Source organism: Mus caroli, unplaced genomic scaffold, assembly GCF_978045245.1.
Source record: "Mus caroli unplaced genomic scaffold, Mus_caroli_1 scaffold_3, whole genome shotgun sequence".
Lineage (NCBI taxonomy): Eukaryota > Metazoa > Chordata > Mammalia > Rodentia > Muridae > Mus > Mus caroli.
The window spans coordinates 86,407,685-86,427,385 of NW_028227258.1; the positions used below are offsets into that span (position 1 = coordinate 86,407,685).

Below are 19,701 nucleotides of genomic sequence, written 5' to 3' on the forward strand. Positions count from 1 at the left end.
CTGTAAACCCTCCCCCCCCCAATTGTTGATTGGTTGGAGCTGGGGGCTAGCATTTGCATTTTATGAACTTAAAAAGTGATATTTAGCATTTTTTTTCTGCTCAGAGTGGGTTACACTTTTTTCTCTATCCTTCGAACAAATGATGAATAATTCATACAGGAAAGCCTATAAAACAAGAGATTGTAGGGTAATTGGAATTGGATGTGAAGGTGAGGACTTATCGTTTATATTGAGAGCAGTGTCATTTGCACTTGAAGCTCCAGGCCAGGGCTGTGCAGGAATAAGCCATCTGACACGACAGGAAGCTCTTGACCATGGTCAAGTGGCTGAGTGAATGGGAGAAAGAGCCCCCTTGTCTGCCCAGTGCTGAGAGAATAGATCCTACTCCATGGCCTGAGCATCTCACGGAGTGCAATTCCCACTTCAGTCCCTGTCCCTAGGCTTACCAAAGGACTGGGGACACCCATAAGAAGCAGAGGTTTATCTGCCCATCTCAAGATCATCTGAGGTTGGGTATTATTTAACCAGTGTCCTGGGTGCTTAAATGGATAAGTGAAGTAATTGTGAGGCCAACACAATTACTGAGAACTCCTGTGGAAATACCTTGGTGATGTATTGTCTGATTTTTTTTCCTATCCCCTTCTAGAGCACTATTACTCTTCTTCACGTAGCCCTAGTTGAAAAAGAAATTTAGCCATGCTACAAAAGGACCCTTTACTCTTGCATATGGGCTTTCTTTCCCACCAACTACTCTCTGCCTATTTACATGTTAAGAATTATTTTCAGGGGCCAAAAAAGTATCTCAGTTAGAAAAGAGCTTGCTGCACAAGCACGAACATGCCCAGTCTCCAGCAGCTACATATAAAGTCAGATGTAGTACTGCATGCTTATATGCTGGGGAGCTGGTAACTGAATACCAAAGGGCTTGATAACAAGCCAGTCTCGCTTAATGGATGGGCCTCATGTCTCAGCATATCAGAAAGAAAAAAGAAGAGTTATTTACCCATCTAACTCTCTGATCTTGATTATTACTGATTTTTTTTTCCATTTGGACCTCTGACTTTTCTTACCACTCACTGTTGGCTATGTGGTAATGCTCCCATGCTAGAATTCTGAGGAATCACTTGCACACATGAAGTACAATGTGTACTCCCTCAATCGATCTGATTCCTGAAACACTGACAAAGCAAGAGTTCCATTTTTGCAAGTCTTGGGAAAGATTGATCTGAACAGTCCCATGAAGGGCAATTTCATTTTCTGCCAGCGTATGACCTTTCCAGTGAAATTAAACTTGAGCCTCAGTTTTGAAGTGGTGGAATGCTTTTTATGAACATTTTGCAGAGGGCAGCTGTGGAGGATATAAACCCAGCAGATGACCCCAACAATCAAGGCGAAGATGAATTTGAGGAAGCTGAGCAAGTGAGAGAAGAAAATTTGCCAGAGGAAAGTGAAGAGCAAAAACAAAGCGAAGCAAAGCAGGGGAATGTAGAAATGGATGAGCACTTGGTGGTAAGATAATGCCTGGGGTGAAGAGTGGGTTCAGCCTGACCACTTTAGGAAATGCCTAGTTTATGGGGAAGGCAAATGCTTATGTGAGTTAGAGAAGATTTGCCACATCAGCAAGTCTTGGACCCTTGGGATGCTATGCTTATAATCCCAGAGCCAGGTAAGGGATGACCCACCCTCCACATTTGAGAAATGAATATTTATCATTTTCTGGCTACTGATGCATTTGCAAGTGCACTTTTCATCATGGTATTCTCATTCTTTCAGTCAGCATCCTGTGAGACGACTCTCCTAGGTACAGTAACGTGAGCCTCTCCTTTTGTTTCAACAGATGGCAGGGAATCCAGACCAGCAGGAGGATAATGTTGATGAGCAGTATCAGGAAGAAGGAGAGGAAGAGGTATAAGATAGGATGCATGGGACAGGACACACTGGGCATGCTACCCTAAAACAAATCTCAGTTCTGTCGACTTTGACATTCAGACTTAAATGGTATGAGAAAGGGGTGGGAACTTGAAGACTATATGGATCATGGCAGTTGAAACACTTAGAAGATAAACCAGAGTAATTTTAAATGACCACAGATTTGGAATCGAGAAGAGCTGTGGCAGACTGAAATTCATGTGATCTTTCTGAGAGTATCCACACATGCATTTTCTCTCATCAAAGAGAGAACAAGGCTCTGCATATCTGGGGGAATATGGACTGACTCCTAGAGCTTTCTCTGTGGAATCTTCCCTATGCCTGTCAGAGAAACTCCCCACTGTGAAAGTAACTTTTATTTGCCTGACGTGTTTGTCATCTTGAAAGCTTATTGTTAAATAAGCTCACCTTTTCTAGTTCTTTCTGAAAGCTGGCTGGCTGGTTCAACTCAGCAGATCTGGCTCAAACTCCTCTCCAAGCTGACTGGTTCAAATTGGCTTCTTTCAGCTTGTGACTGAATTCTTCTGCTTGGTTTCAAACTAACTCTAGCAATTTGTTCTAATTTTCTGGCTCCTTCTTATTCTCGCGCTTCAGCTTCTTCAGCTGACCTTCATGAACTCACAGACAAACCCAACCCCGCTGTACTGCACTCACTGTACGGACTCCCAACTGACTCAACTCCAGACACACTTCAACTTTCTCTCCCTGCACTGCTCTTAAACGGCTTTTCTCCTGACAGTTGGGTGCGTCCTGTATCTGACTCATTCTGCCAGATCTTTCTCTGATTTGTCTCTGATTCTCAATTAGGCATCACTGCCCAACATGGCTGCTTCTTTCTATAAACTAATTTTACTTTAAAAGTGTGTGCTAACGGTGTGTCTGTATGCCAGCCAGAAGGATTAAAGGTGTGGGGTGTGTCAGCATTCCAGCCGGATCACACAGACCTAGGTCTTTGAATGTGATTCCTTGCCACAATAGCTCTGTTGCTGGACTAAAATTCCTCTACACCCCACAGAGTGCAACATCTAACTCACAGTAAATATTTCTAGAGATGGACCAGTCTTTCATTCTCATATGAATGAATACCAGTTTCTTCCCTTATGGGAGTGCAACTTCTTAATTAAGCTTAATAGTGAGGTTCACCTGGCAAGTGAGAAGCCTTGGGTTCAGTCTCCAGCACATCTCCCCCACCAAAAGGAAGAGAAAAGAGGCAGTAAAATATGAAAAGGACTGGGATTCATTTAAACAAAATACATTTAGATCTAATTTTTAATTTTAAATTCCATTATATTTTAATTTTATTTCCATTATAAACTTTTGGCATATTATCACTAATGAATCTTAAAAAACAACAACAACAAAACCTATCACAGTATCTTATTCCTGTAATTAGATAGCTGGTGAGTTCAGTGTGTGAGAGCCTGTGTTCTGCAGCTGTCTCCCGAGTGAACTCCTATAAGTGAGCATGTCTCAGTATTTTATTATGGTGAAGAGACTCCATGACCACAGCAACTTTTACACAGGAAAACATTTAACAGGGGCTGGCTTACAGTTCTGAAGTTTAATCCATTATTCAGAGCAGAAAGCATAGCAGTATACAGTTAGACCGAATGCTAGAGAGGCAGCAGAGAGTTCTATCTACATCTGGATCTAAAGGCAGCAGAAAGAGTGAGTGAGCCACTGGGCCTGAGCTTCTGAAGCCTCAAAGCCTCCCTATGACTAGTGACAGTCTTCCTCCAATAATGTCACACTTACTCCAAAACGGCCACATGTCTTCTTCCGTTCATATGACACTCCCTATCAGCCTATGGCTGCCATTTTTTTCTTCAAACTGCCACAGGGAATATGTTTTATGTCAGGTCAAAAACCCCACAATTATTCTCTTTGTAGATAACTCAGTATTCCCCAAGTCAAAGCCCTAAGAGCAACTTCATAACCAGTACCTTGCAAACACACAGCCTTCTCCCTGAAGGAAAGGGCAGATAGGCAGGTAGTCATAGGACCACCAAAGACAGGCTGCCCCCGAGAAGAGAGCAAGTTCAGAGGGCTTGTGCTCTGCTCCAGCACTCTCCGCTGCCTTCCGGAGTCCCTGCCTCATTCTTCCTGCCCCTGTCAGCTTTGTAGAGCCAGTGCTAAAATGCATGCTGTTCCCAGGAAAAGAGAAAAGCACACTGCTCTTCATAACCACAGCCATGTTCTGTGTACCAGGCGTGAGCTTAGCATTCTGACACATTCCCCTTCCTGCTGTTTGTCTTCATGAAAACCCAGCAATTGTCTTTCCAGGAAGAGGGCTGAGAAAGGAGCAGCCTTGAATATGAAGACGTTTGCTGGAGAGAGCAATTCATCAGGACTGCTCCTGTAACAGGATGTCTAGTCCTTTGTTTCCTTATGGCAAATGTCGGGGGACAGCCTTGAGAGATTAAGAAAGAAAGGGTTCACCTTGGCTTCCTTTTAAAAATTCAGAAGGGTGAACATAAAAGTTTAATCAGTGTTTGCTGATTCCTTCGCAGCTCTGTAGTCTGATCAGTTAAGATGAAGGAGAGTGATCCTGAGATGGGAGAGGGATAGATAGGGACCGAGGGACCAGAAATACCAGCAAGGGCATGCAACAAGCCAGCGGCTTGTTCTATTCCTCTGCAACCTTCTCTCAGAGGGCATCCTTCCCCTCCCTTGTGCCCAGTATTCCTCTCCTTGAGTTCTTCTGGGGTTATAACACTGGCTTGTTGCACAAAGCCCCATGCCTTTTTGACCCCCTGTTGCATTAGCTCTGGATTCTCTCTCTCTCTCTCTCTCTCTCTCTCTCTCTCTCTCTCTCTCTCTCTCTCTCACACACACACACACACACACACACACACACACACACACACACACACAGTAGGACTACTTCCTGCAACTCTCCAAAAAGCTTTTCTTTCCCTTAACTGCCTCCCTGTCCACTGAGCATCCTTGCTGTTCTGAATTCTGCCAGATCTTTCCAGTGTTCCCAGACTTTCTATACAGGAAGGAGAAGAGTAGATGTCACATTTTTTTTCAAGCACCAGTAACAGAGATGAGGAGCTGAGCAGCCTGTAGCAATATGAGCAGTGAACTAAAAGTGTGGATCCCTTGTTTTAGTGTGTGTGGTTGGGCAGTATCTGTGCACTATAAATACAGTGAAATTCCAAAGTGGCTTCACTCCCATCATCTCTTAGCCTGGGTGTTCCAGCTGCTCTGGAGCTGCTGAGCTGTAGACTTATAACAGCCCTCAGTTTCACTCCTTCCACGACATCACTCAGATGTATTGGTATTAGTATTTAGTCCTTGAGAATTGTATCCTATCGGCCTTACATCTGTCAGAGCTACAGTCATCAGACTTCCTGGCTTGAGAATGGGAAGCAAAGGAAGGGAGGGGAGAAAAAGAGCTTTTGGTGTGTGTGTATGTACGTACATGTGTGTGTGTGTTTACATGTGTATGTTCTGATGAGTGGGAACAAAAATGTGATTCATACGTATTCTCATGAGTGTGGTGGCCAGAGGGCATCTCGCTCTCTGGGGACATCCACCTTTGTTTTCAGGAGTAAGGTTGGCCTGGCATTCATTAGGCAGACATGCTGTCTATACAGAAAGCCCCAGGAATCTGCCTGTCCCTGCCTCACCAGAGCTGGGATTATGTGCATGCCACTAGTGAGACCTTTGATGTAGACTCTGAGGATTGACTTGTGGTCCAACTGCTTACCCAGCAAACATTTCACTGACTGTGCTACCCCCCCCCCCCCAGCTTTTCACCACCTTTTCTTTTATTCCAGCCATGTTATCTTTCTAAGATGCAAACCTGATGGTTTCTGACCAGCCCTCCTTGTTTATTTGTTTACTATTTTTACAGTAAAAATATTTACTGTAATATTTCTCTCAAATCACCAGCATTCTAGATGTTTTATCTACGTTTGAGAGAAGAGACATTATTACATAACTAAAAAGTATTAGGTATTTTAAATTATTTAAATGTTGAAAACAGTTTAAATGAGTTCATGAACAATTTGAATACTTTCATGACTCTAGTACAACAAAAGAAGCAAATTAATAAGAATATTCTCAGAGAGAAATAAAAGGCTAATGGCACCCATTCTATAGCCAGAGGAGCACACACCCTATCCCCAATGTAACCCAGGCACATGAGCAACATGTCAAGAAACTTCCAGAGCTGAGGGCGTGGCACAGCTGGTAGAGCTCTTGGCCAGCAAGTTCTATTGCAAGCAACATATAAGCTGGGTGTGGTGGTGCACAGTTATAGTCCCAGCACCTTGGGAATAGAGACAGGAGAGTCAGAAGTTCAGGATTGTTCTCAGCTACATGGTGAATTTAAACCCATCCAGGGATATGAGACCCTGCAAGGGAGGAAAAAGGAAAGGAGGGAGGGAGGGAGAGGGAAGGGTAACTTGAAATGGGCACAGTTCTTAGAACTTGCAGATCAGCCATTGTAGATAATGCTGAAGACCTTTCACTGTCACATGCCACAACCTCTGGATCCTTCCAGGCTTAGTGTCTGAAAAGGATTCCTCCTGGTTCCTAGCTAGGTGCACCGTTTTTGTCATGTGAAGAACAGCTTTTTTTTTTTTTTTTTTTTTTTTTTTTTAACCAAATGATGGCACAAGATAAGGAACCAGCACTAAGTTCAGACACAAGGTTTGCCCCCATCTGGTAGAATTCTTTTCTGCAGTTTCAAAAGCACAGATTTCAGGGCTCCAAATGAAAAGGAGCAGCACTGGGGTGTGTTCGATGAGACTTGGTGCCAGCTTTAGTGGGATAGTAACGCAGGCTGTTGTGGAAGATATAAATGATCAAAGGGGAACTTTTGACCTGGGCTAGTAGCTTAAGCATATTGTTATGCTCAGAGGCACAATATCATCTGTTCTTATTTAGTAATGGAATTAAGATGAGCTTGTGTTACTTTTGTCTCAAACATGATGAATGCATTACTTTTATATTTGTAAGAGTCTATTGTCTCTATGGCTAGAAAATTATAGAATATCATGTTTTGATTCCCCAAATGAAAGACCTATTTAAATCATCATTTTGCAGCTATAATTGAAATGACAACTGGGACATAAGCTAAAATATCTACAATAGATTCAGCGAGTAGAGAAAGGGAAAAACATTTTTAGGAAGGTTGTTATCTCCCCAGCCAGACATGCTTAACTAACATCCATTGTACTCCCAGAAGTAGTGTCCTGACTCAGCTGTGACCAAGAGTCACCTTGAGAAGTTCATAAAACATACAAATACCTAGACCAAAGCTGCCCTAGAGGAAATTGGATCTTATCTTTCAGGGGCCCTAGAAATCGGAGCCCTTCCAAAGCTCTACCTTCTACCAAGTGTATAGTGATATTTGGGGAACCCCTGTTTAAACAAATAGTCCTAGGGAAAGCAGTGGAAGATGACTTGTGTGAGTGGTTCTGCCCATTTGCTAGACATTTTCTCACTAGATGCTTAAAAGGATCCACAGTGCTCAGACCACGCCTCCCCCAACCCACATATAAACACCAGGGGCCGTGGACTTTTTATTCAACATTTTTATTTTATGCATAAGAAGTTTGAGTTTCAGAGAGGTCACTTTAGTTTTTCAGAATCACAGAATTTATAATTTATTCTTGGACTCTAACTACAGCTTACCCAGGCCTGGCATAAGGTTGACATTGTTAAGTATTTTAAGAATTGGAAGTATAGAGTTAATACGAGAGAATTCTTGGTGGAAATTAATATAGAAAAATGACAGAAGGTCACCATGCTATAACCTTTAAATATAACAACTGACTTATGACACAGTCATAACTGGGAGGGGGCAGAGTGATATCTTTAATCCCAGCTCTCAGGCGGCAGAGGCCAGTAGATCTCTGTGAGTTTGAGGCCAGACTTGTCTATTGAGCGAGTTTCAGGTCAACCAGGGCTAGAGAGAAACTCAGTGTTGATAAAAACAAAAAACAAACAAACAAGACACAGTCGTTATAAATGATGTCACTACAAGAACAGAAGACAGGGACCTTTCTCCTGGGGGTGACTGGACTGACCATCTGCAGTCGCTGACTAAGCACAGCCTTACTGTGCCTTCAGGGCAAACATCCAGGGAGCATGCTGACAAGATGGCAACAGGCCACTGGCCTGTCTTTGGTTTTGCTCACTTTGAATTTCTGCTCACCTTTACCACTCTTTCCATGCCCTCCTATTTCTTCAGTTCTCTAGTTTCCAGCACACCTCAGCTGCACATCTGCTACAAATACATAGGGGGGTTAGTCCAGCCCATCCATGCCCTTTGGTTGATGGTTTAGTCTCTGTTAGCCTCCACGGGCCCAAGTTAGTTAGTTCTTCCTATGCTGTCCCTGACCCCTCTTCCACAAGACTGCACAAGTTCCTCTGGATTTCTCCTGCTCATTTAGAGGTCCTAAGTTCAGTTCCTTTTTTTTTTCTCTTGTGTCATATCTGTTTTTCTTTTTTTTTCCTCTTGTGTCATATCTGTTTTTTCTTTTTTTTTTTAATTAGGTTTTTTCCTCATTTACATTTTCAATGCTATCCCAAAAGTACCCCATACCCACCGCCCCACTCCCCTACCCACCCACTCCCCCTTTTTGGCCCTGGCGTACCCGTGTACTGGGGCATATAAAGTTTGCAAGTCCAATGGGCCTCTCTTTCCAGTGATGGCCGACTAGACCATCTTTTGCTACATATGCAGCTAGAGACAAGAGCTCCGGGGTACTGGTTAGTTCATATTGTTGTTCCACCTATAAGGTTGCAGTTCCCTTTAGTTCCTTGGGTGCTTTCTCTAGCTCCTCCATTGGGGGCCCTGTGATCCATTCAATAGCTGACTGTGCTCATCCACTTCTGTGTTTGCTAGGCCCTGGTATAGTCTCACAAGAGACAGCTATATCTGGGTCCTTTCAGCAAAATCTTGCTAGTGTATGCAATGGTGTCAGTGTTTGGAAGCTGATTATGGGATGGATCCCTGGATATGGCAATCACTAGATGGTCCATCCTTTCGTCACAGCTCCAAATTTTGTCTCTGTAACTCCTTCCATGGGTGTTTTGTTCCCAATTCTAAGAAGGGGCAAAGTGTCCACACTTTGGTCTTTATTCTTCTTGAGTTTCATGCGTTTAGCAAATTGTATCTTATATCTTGGGTATCCTAAGTTTCTGGGCTAATATCCACTTATCAGTGAGAACATATTTTGTGAGTTCCTTTGTGATTGTGTTACCTCACTCAGGATGATGCCCTCCAGGTCCATCCATTTGCCTAGGAATTTCATAAATTCATTCTTTTTAATAGCTGAGTAGTACTCCATTGTGTAAATATACCACATTTTCTGTATCCATTCCTCTGTTGAGGGGCATCTATCTGGGTTCTTTTCAGCTTCTGGCTATTATAAATAAGGCTGCTATGAACAGAGTGGAGCATGTGTCCTTCTTACCGGTTGGAACTTCTTCTGGATATATGCCCAGGAGAGGTGTTGCTGGATCCTCCAGTAGTACTATGTCCAATTTTCTGAGGAACCGCCAGACTGATTTCCAGAGTGGTTGTACAAGCTTGCAATCCCACCAACAATGGAGGATTGTTCCTTTCTCCACATCCTCACCAGCATCTGCCACTTGGTGGCTTACAACCATCTTCAATGGGATCTGGTGCCCTCTTCTGGCTAGCAGTAGTACGTGCAGACATAACACTGTATATGGTGTATACAGAGCATAAGACAGGCTGTTTTGCCTTTGAAGGACTTCTATCCTGTCTGACATATAGATTTCTGGATCTCTCCTATTTGGAAGAGGAAGTACAACAGTCTGTAAACAGAGCTACATCTCTGTTGACTTTGTAGAATTATTTCATATCCAAACAAACAAGAAATTCGGATCTAGGTGTCTTCCTTTGAAAATCATATAGATTGTAACAATTTTCTTAATGTTTGACAGTTTCATATATTTGTATAGTGAATTTTAATCTCGTTCCTCCCCACTACCCTTCCCTACCCTCCTTTCTCATCCAACTTCCTTTCCTTCTGGACAATTCTTTTTAACACATCTTCTTCCTGCTGTCATCTCTTCCTTTCAAGTATGGCCCACTGATTCTAATTAGAGTTCCTTGCCCAAGCATGTGTGGGAGATAATTTACCAGAGCAAAGGCATTTTCTCGGTGGCTACATCACTGAAGAAAAGGACACCTATTCCTTCAACAGCCAGGAACTGCCAATAATTTCTACAGAGGCATATCACACATTTCTTCACACCCAGTTGACAAGTCAAAATTTTGACTTACATCATTTTTCAACTTTAATTTTAGTTCCTTTTCGTAAAGATGTTCTGTTTTGGATTAATATCTCAGAAACAGAATAATTTCATTGCAAGTATTTAAATGGAAAAGCAGCACTCAGTCTTTGTGTTCTGTGTTAGGTTCAGGAAGATCTGACTGAAGAGAAAAAACGGGAAATGGAGCATAATGTTGAAGAGACATATGATGAAAATGTATGTTTATTCCTTTGAACATGTGCATGTGTATGCAATTGTGCCTAGCTGCATATATATATCTATATGCATGTGATAGAATATGTGTGTTTCCCTATTCTGATCTGGAATGTCACATTTACACATATAAACCACACACATGCACACAGGCAGGGACCAGCAATATATTCCCTGCATCTCTCAGGAAATGCCAAAGTTATCTGGCCCAGCTAGAATTATAAAAAGATAATGATAACTGGAAAATGATGCTGTAGCAGTGCTGCTTATGAGATCATTTTTCTTCACATCTTTTATTTGTCCAAAATGAATTACGTTGCATCCTTTGGTAAAAAGAGATTATCAATCACAAGCTCTACATCCTCTCTTAGTTATGTTTTTTTCTTTTGTCTTTTAGCCGGATGATAAGAATAATGATGGTGAAGAACAAGGAGTTCACAACAGGGCGCATCCCAAAGGAAGACAGGAGCATTATGAGGAGGAGGAAGATGAAGAAGACGGGGCCGCTGTTGCTGAGAAATCACATCGCAGAGCTGAAATGTAACTGGACCCAGTTTCTAGACTGTGCTCAGCCAACGATTTTTTTCTCAAGCTGCTCCAAAACAAATCCTGCCTACTGAATTCTAGAGTATTTAATTACATACAGAAGTAAGGGTTTAGAATTTTTTAACTTTTTTATTAGAAATGCTATACATTTATATGAATATATTTTGATACCTTAGGTGAAAACTTCTTTTATAGTCAAGTTATACATGGACAAGAAGAAAAGCAGTAAGACTTGCCTTCAGGTCTGAATCTCATTTCTCAGTGATGGTAGGAAGATGTGCTTGGCTTTGGTGCATGTCTCAGCTCAGTACCATTTTGTTTTCTGGCTTCCGGGTAGTCTACTATTTATCTCAGATAAAATGCAAGATATAGAAAAAAAAGGTGTACGGAAAAACATTATGCAAACATCAGGGCAATGGCCGGTGTCCTAGTGGCTGTTCTTGCAGGTTCTTGTGTACAGCTCTGAAAGAATGACTCTACTGCAGAGTGTTGGCAAATGAGAGCCATCTGTACAGTTGAAAATCAATTGGAAAGCCTGTGTGTCTGTGTGTGTGTGTGTGTGTGTGTGTGTGTGTGTGTGTGTGTCAGGACAAAGTTTTTTTCAAACTTTCAGGTCATTTTGAATAATCCATAGCAATTCTTAAAATCACAGCTATCTTGCTTGAGAGGAATCACGTATGAAAGTTGAATAATATTAATACCCCTATGAAAGTATCAAGGACTCTGTCTTGTCAGAGAGGCCAAAGGAGCTGACACACTTAGAAATAGATGTAGTATGTACAGTGATGCTTCCTGGGTGAACTCCCAGTCTCCATCATTTCTTCTCTAGAGTCTCCCCATCAGTTATCTGCTTGCTCGTCAGACTCCACTTGCTACAGCATATTTTCCTCTCTTAAGCTCCGTGCCTTGATATGTAACCATTTGGTTCACAATTATGGGTAGGAAAGCATGTGAAGCTACAGTTTAATAGGATTATTTTTCAGACTATATGATAAAATATCTATAGCACTATGATAGGCACCCCTCCCTTAGCAGCTTTACTATTTACCCAGAATTGACCTGCCTTTGCCTATGTATGAGGCATTCTAATGGCTATCAATAATAATGCATCCTTTAAAAGAAAACTCAAACTGGAAGGTTTTCCCTGAAATGAGCACATATTTTAGTTTATATCATCAATATTGTTAAATACATTGAACTGGGCCACAGTTAATCTGTGTGTGGTACTTTCAAAATAATAAAAGCAAATTTCATTTTCTGTTATTATCATATGAGTGTAATTTTAGTTTCTAATAGCCACAATCATGTATGGTTTTGATTTTCCCAGCTGAGCAATTGTGTATGTATGCATAGAAATGTTCCGTTCAAATTTAGTTTGGATTTCCAGTAACAATAAATCAAATCTCATCTTTATGTATAAAAGCCCCATATGTAATGTAAAATGTATCATATTGTACATAAATACTCAGAATACAATTATTTTGGTAAATTAGTTTGTATTTTTAATGTCCCATTGCAGTATTTAATTATTTGAAACACATTGAAACTTGGGTAATAATCAATAAACCTATAAAAAGTTAAGGGTAAGTTTTTAAAGCATATAATTTCTTAGTGGTTTGTTATCTATGGTTTTTCTTTATAATATAAATTAATGAATCATTAAATGCCTTTCCCAAACTGCTTTATTTTTCTTTCTTTTTCTGCTTTAATTGACACTTGAATTCTCATCATCAAACCCTTTGAAAGAAGAAGCTAATAATTTTCATTATCTTTAAGGGCTAGAAATAAGAAATTGAGCTAGAAAGGTATGTAAAAGCATGAGTGTCATATCCACAATTCATATGTAACTCTGGCCATTAAAGCAACAATCACAAACCATTCTAGAATATTTCTAACACTTCGTTAAAAGAACATTCTAGTGGGAACTAAATCAGACCCTGTTTCCATTAGTGACCAGAATAGGTGTAAATGATGACAAGTTCATCTTGCCAATTGTTCTTTAACTTTTGGTTGACTAAAAGTCCGAGGAGGACTGTGGAGACGACTCAGTTCAGTGCTTGCTTTACAAGCATGAGGCCTTGAGTTATAGCCCTAGCACCCACCCAAAGAGCCAGATGCATTTATCATCTTAGCATGGGGGATGAATAAACAGAAGGATCTCTGCTCTGTAGCTGAATCAGTAAGTTCCAGGTTCAGAGAGAGACCTTGCCTCAAAAATATATGATAAATACCTGATGTAGATTTCTGGCCTCCACATACACAGAAGTCAACGAATTTCATGCCTGTGGCTTATTAGAAGGAACAGAAAGCTCTTCATTCAGCATGTGTGCAGTGTAGCACAAAAGAGCACACATAGAATGACTGGTTATTTGCAAGATAAGATCTAGCAGTATAGAGTGTAACCTTAGCCACCAGGGACTCACTCTTACCAAGAAAATGACTTGCATGTATTGAATGACTTACATGCAGTCACAGTGTGGGAATTAGGTAACCTGAACCCTCTTCCATCCCCACTGCTCCCTTAACACTGAGTGATTTCTCTTAAGGTTGATGGAACTGCCACTGAAAGATCTGGGATCTTTACCTCTTCTGAGCTTATCATTTTGTGTATGCCTTTGCTCACATTGTGATCCATTCATAATATTGCATAAATTGCACAGGAGTGGCTTATATCACTTCCATTCAGATACCATCCCACAACTGTTCTGTTTGTTCCTTGATTCCTTCATATGTATTTCCTGGCTGGCTGTCCCTGAGTGTAGTGGTTTGAATAGGTTTGGCCCCATAGATGCATGTGTTTGAATGCATGACCCACAGGGAATGACACTATTAGGAGCTATGTCCTTGTTAGAATAAGTGTGGCCTTGTTGCAGGAATTGTGTCACTGAGTTGGTGGTGGGCTTTGAGGACTCCTAGGGCTCAAGCTCTACCCAGTGCAGAAAGAGACATTCCTTCTAGCTGTCTGCAGAACAAGCTTTCCTGGTTGCCCTCAGATCAAGATGTAGAACTCTCAGTTCCTTGTCCAGCACCATATCTGCCTGCAGGCTGTCATGCTTCCAGGCATTATGATAATGGACTAAACCTCAGAAACTCTAAGCCAGACTCAATTAAATGGTGTCCTTTGTAAGAGATGCTTTGGTCATGGTGTCTCTTCACAGCAATGGAAACCTTAACTCAGACACTCAGTCAGTCAATGAGATAGCTTTTTATACCTCCCTTTTAAACACTAATTCTTTTCAAGTGTTGTGGCAGAGACCTTGTCTCTGTTTGACCCTACTCCCAGGTCTCACTCATTTAATCAGCCTAATTTTTTATGTCCTACTATACTACCTTCAAAGTCATAATTTTTAAAACTACATTTACTTATATCTTATAAAAACCTTTCTCAATAAATAAAACCTTCTCTTTCTAAATTGTGTTTCTGTTCACTAAAATTTGCCAAATATACATATGAAGCCCATCATTAATTCTATCTTCCCATTCCACAGGCTCCTACCAGCATGCCTTCCATTTTCCCACTGATCAATATTTACCTGTTCCTTTCTTCACTTCCTTGCTTCTAATCTCTAAAGTCTGAGTCAGTAGAGCTTTAAAGATAAGCTCAACATTGTGCAATTATTGAAGAAATTGCCATTGCATGTGAGAAAAATCCCAAACTTTTGAACATGGTCTACACAATTCTTCACAATATAGCCCTCATCTGACTTCTTCAGCCTGCTAACTTACTTTCTACTGAACTATAATAGCATGATTTGTCTAAGTCAAGTACATCTTCCCAAGATGTTCTAGATAACAGGCCCTGGCCCTGTTCTCTCCATTGGAAATTGACCAGCAGACCCCCTCCATTTGCAAAAAGCACACGATGCAGGAAGAACAGATCGATGACTCAACATGTATCAGTTTGGTTTCCCCTTTAGGATATTGCTTTTGGAAGACAATTTTAGCATGGCATCCCTGAAGAACTTGTAACAGTGTTTATTGGCCAGTATATTTTCAAGGATGTTAGTAGAACTAGTAGCAGCCTTCAAAGCTAGAAATAAAACTCCAGGCCATGGTGGGCAGGGGTTGCCTTTTGGTTTGCCTTCAAGCTAAGATTTGGACAAGTCTCCTAGGTGAACCTTCATAATCTGAGAGTTTCCTAATAGAAAGGTTCATATATTGTGTCAGAAGTTTACACAGGTACTTAAGAAGGTACACATACTTAAACCCAGGACACCTGGAAGAGAGGGGACTAGTGTGATGGGGAAGCCAGTGCAGCCTTCACCAAAGCTGTACAGATTTCTTTCTTTTAATGGATGATTGTTTCAGGTCTCCCCTTAGCTGCCAGTTCCTCTGGGAACTGATTTTTATGTTGGAATATACTTAGTGAAGAGCTGTGATGCATAGTGACCTGCATTGATGTCAGTCATTGCCACCATCATTGGGAGAGATGTTGAGTGCAAAACAGAGAAGAATTCTGCATTCTCATAAAACTTTATGTAAACAGAAAGCAGGGTATGTCTGGCCTGCTAACTATAGAATGCTAATCTATGTGGCCCAAATACTCTGGTGAAAATATTATTTCAGTAGGAAACAAGAGCTTGGGGTCTTCAGGTATGGACTTTTATGTCTTTGTTATCATCCCTTTGACTTTTTAGTTGGCAAATATCCAACAGTCTCTGGACTGCTACATCTATACACCATTTTACGTAATTGGAAACAAAATATATTTGTCCTTTACCATCTTGGCTGACCTTGTTCTCCCCATTCTCTGTATGTTACTAATGGAGCTTGAAATTAAATGTCATTTCTGTTTATCTGTTAACACATTTCTGTTTTTCTATTAACACATATACAGCATTGCCCCCAAAGTACATGTCTTCTAAAGAACTGGTTCACTGGATAACATAGGCTTGAGCAAGATCAGATGATGTCATTTGATATGGTATGTCCCTTCCTCTCTGAAGATTTAGAGTATGTGTAACAATTAATTATACTGGCCATAATGTGTAACAATTATACTGTTCACTCATTACAGCTTTGAGAGCTTTGATGTTTGTGGATATTTGACTTTTGTTAAGTTTATGTAATCTACAAAAATTTTTATTGATTTATTTTAAGACATGGTCTTGTTAAATTTATTACCCAGGTTGGGTTTGAACTTTGAATTCTCCTAGCTTTAATCCTCTAGCATTTAGAATGAATGCTCTGCAAGGCCTGAGCATGGCTTATATGTATGTGCATGAGTGTTTGTAGATGGTCATGTGTGCCTCCATGTCAGTAGGGGGAGTCATAAAAGCATGTGGAAATGTGCATGTGGAGTTCAGAGGATGGGCTCACATGTCATTTCTCGGGAGTTCTCTACCTTGCTTTTAAAATAAAAAGTTTCTTTCATTCCTTTTCCTGGGCCTGGAGCTTGCCCAGTAGGTTAGATTGGCTGGACACTGAGCCCCACAGACATGCCTGTGTTAGTCTCTATAACACTAGGATTATATGTGAGTAGCACTATGCCTGACATTTTTAAAATATGGGGTCTAAGAGTCAAACTCAGGTGCTTAGACCTGTAAGGCATGCAGCTTACCAACTGAGCTTTCCCTTTTACCCTACCTTAGGCATTCCAATAAATGCTGTCAAAATATCTTTTGCAACCCTCAACCCTAGCCAATTACTATCTTTGGTGGTTTCAACCCTCAACACTAGCTAATTCTTCTGCTGGAGAAATCTGGAATCTAGCTTTCCCTCCCCTGAGTGTGCAAAAGATTGTTTTACTGAGTAAAAAAACATATAGTTTAATAGTGGTGGTCATGTGGGCCTCAGAATCAAATCATAAAAGGTAATGTATCCTCTCACTATCAACATCCCACCCATCACTCTGGAGCTATTGAGCTAGAGTTTGAAGGAGGCTTACATTCACACAGAAAGGAAGTGGTCTTTCCTAACAAAGGCAACACTAGAGAACTTGGATCGAATGAAACTTCAAAATCCTGTCAAACCTTCAGATGAAGCAATTTGATTGTATGTCATGAGAAACTCAGAAAACAAACTGTAAAAAAAAAAAAATCACCCCAGCCTTCCCTAGATTTCAGAGAATTGGGTACACTGTAGTAGCTTCAGAGCAATTTATTAAATCAAAAATGAGCAGATCAGTGGTGACTATGGTGTACAGCTACACTACCAGGGGCCATCTAGCCCTGTGCCCTACTATATTGGTGTAGAAGCTGGAGTTCATCCCAATGAACTGAACAAGCTTAAGCCAATTCACTTGATGAAAGATATTAGATGACTTTAATAGCTATTACTAGCCACTTGGTAATTTTCTTGTTCTATTTTTGTTTTCCTGTGCTGCTTTATTCAGAAATTCCAAGCTCTTTCTCAATATAATATTGAGAACAAAGCCTAGACGCTAGTATTTATTTAAAACAAAGCAAAACAAACAAAAAAATTCCATTATCCCAATGAATGTCATCACGGGGACACTATGATTCTACGTGGCTAAAACACACAACAAATCTTGGTGATGATCTCAATTCTGACTCAAGGGTGATTATAGGAATCCATACATGTGTTAAACTTCATAGAGTTGCCTCCAACAAAGAAAATATAAGATTGCTTTTACTGGAAAATAATTGATAATGAAATAATGTAGCCTATACAATCCTTTGGAAACATACCAGATGATTGACGTTCAGCCAACTGAGATTCCTAGATCTGTGAGTCTAAGGGATGATGAACCAGCCCTGATGTAGGCATTCATAACTAGGGTATCCCATGTTAACAAACTGCATCTATTAACACACACACCCAAACCCTCCTATATGGATGCACCGCATTATCTATGCTGAAGTATTTTAAAGTATATTACAGACATGAGAAACTAGAGCTGCAGCTGCCTGGGGAATTTCAGAATACTGCATGGGGGAGTTGTTTGAGCCAGACATCCTACTAGCCTCCATTCTTAGAGGAAAACAAAAAATAGAAAGCCTCATCAGATAATTGTGTCACCTGAAAACACTTCTTGAACCCACAAACTGCAGCTCTTAAAGAATTACAAAGAATCCCCAAAGAAGAATATTTAAGTTGTTTAATTTTATTTCTGATTAGAAACATCGAGGGAAAATGTATCCTAAAATATAAAAGTATCTAAATATACATTAAATGTGTGAAATACAAACGTTAAGAAAGAATACTCTGGACTTCCATATTCAGTTTTTATATCCCTCTGTCTTTTTTTTTTCTTGACAATAGTTCCCCTCCTCCCAATCCTCCCTCCCACAGTTCTTCATATCATTTCTCCTCTCCACTGTCCCCAAGAGGATGATCTCCTACCACGAAGCCTCCACTTTTCCTGGAGCCTCAAGTTTCTGCAGCATTTCTCTGGAGGATCTGGCACATCTTCTCCCACTAAGGCCAGACCAGGTAGTCCTCTGTTATATATGTGTCAGCGGTCTCAGACCAGCTCTTCTATGATGCCCGGTTGGTGGCTCAGTGTCTGGCACTGCCAGGGGTCCTGATTAGTTGAGACTGTTGGCCTTCCTATGAGGCCATCTGTGGAGAGCCATGCTGCGAGCAATCGCTGAGCAATTGCCATTATAAGATGGCGCTGGCCTCCGCTGTGCCTAACTAGTAAACAAGCCTTGTGCGCAAGTGCGAGAGTGAACTCACTCCCAGTCACTGCCCATTCTCGGGGCGTAATAGTGGGGTGATGGGTGAGCAATGAATCAGGAGCTGTCACGCCACATCAGGTGCTGAAACGTCACGCTGAGGGCTATATGAGAGACTCCATTTTCTGGGGTCGGGGTCTTCCTGAGAAGTAAGCAATAAAGCTTTGCCGCAGAAGATTCCGGTTGTCCCGAGTGTGTTCTTGCTGGCGGGAACAAAAGCTCGGGATAGCCATCCTCCCTTTTCTCTTCTTCCTTCCTTCCCCAATTCAATCATAGGGCTCTCTGACTTTAGCCCAGTATCTGGGTGTAAGTACCTGCATCTAAGGCAACTGTGATTAGGCCTCTCAGAGGACAGCCATGCTAGGCTCCTGTCTCTGAGCTCATCATAGCACCAGTGATAGTTTCAGGCCTTGGTGTCTCCCCATGAGGTGGATCCCTAGTTGGGCCAGTCACTGGAGCACCTTTCGTTCAGTCTCTACTCCATTTTTGTCCCTGCAGTTCTTATAGACAGGAATATTTCTGGGTCAGGAAATTTGACTGTAGGCTGGTAACACCATCCTTCTTAAGGCTCTGACACTCTACTGGAGATGGACTCTTCAAGTTCCCTCTCCCTACTGTTGGGCACTTCATCTAATGTCCCTCCCTTTGAGTCCCAAGAGTCTCTCAGCTCCCACATCTCTGGTATTTTTCTAGAGGGTCTTCCAACCTCCCATATTTGGAGGCTGCCTGTTTCCATTGATTCTGCTGGCCCTTTGGGCTTCTGTCCTATTCCCTTCCCCATACCTGATCCTGTGTCCCTTTCCCCTTCTCCTCCCCTTTCCTGCACAAATCCCTCCATCCCTCTGCCTCCCGTGATTATTTTCTTCCCCCTACTAAGTGGAATTGAAGACCCAACTATACAACTCTTGGGCATATACCCAAAAGATGCCCCAGCATACCAGAGGGACATGTGCTCCACAATGTTCAGAGTGTCCTTATTTGTAATAGCCAGAAGCTGGAAACAACTCAGATGTCCCACAATAGAAGAATGGATACAGAAAATGTGGTACAATTATACAACGGAATACTATTCAGCTATTTAAAATAAGGACATCATGAATTTTGCAGG

At 41.3% G+C, this 19,701-nt stretch overlaps 1 protein-coding gene across 3 annotated transcripts in view; it reads left to right on the top strand.

Moving 5' to 3' along the window:
* Positions 1–11,437, top strand: part of Golim4 (golgi integral membrane protein 4) — an 81,253-nt gene extending 69,816 nt beyond the window's left edge. For 2 of the 3 annotated variants that reach the window (XM_029475264.2, XM_021158755.2), the window contains 4 exons: positions 1,342–1,509; positions 1,838–1,906; positions 10,339–10,410; positions 10,805–11,437. In XM_029475264.2, the coding sequence (XP_029331124.1) occupies positions 1,342–1,509; positions 1,838–1,906; positions 10,339–10,410; positions 10,805–10,951 (456 nt within the window). In that variant the 3' untranslated portion in view covers positions 10,952–11,437. The remainder of the gene's footprint in view (positions 1–1,341; positions 1,510–1,837; positions 1,907–10,338; positions 10,411–10,804) is intronic. The other variant, XM_021158754.3, reaches the window with a different exon arrangement.
* Positions 11,438–19,701: the final 8,264 nt, after the last annotated feature.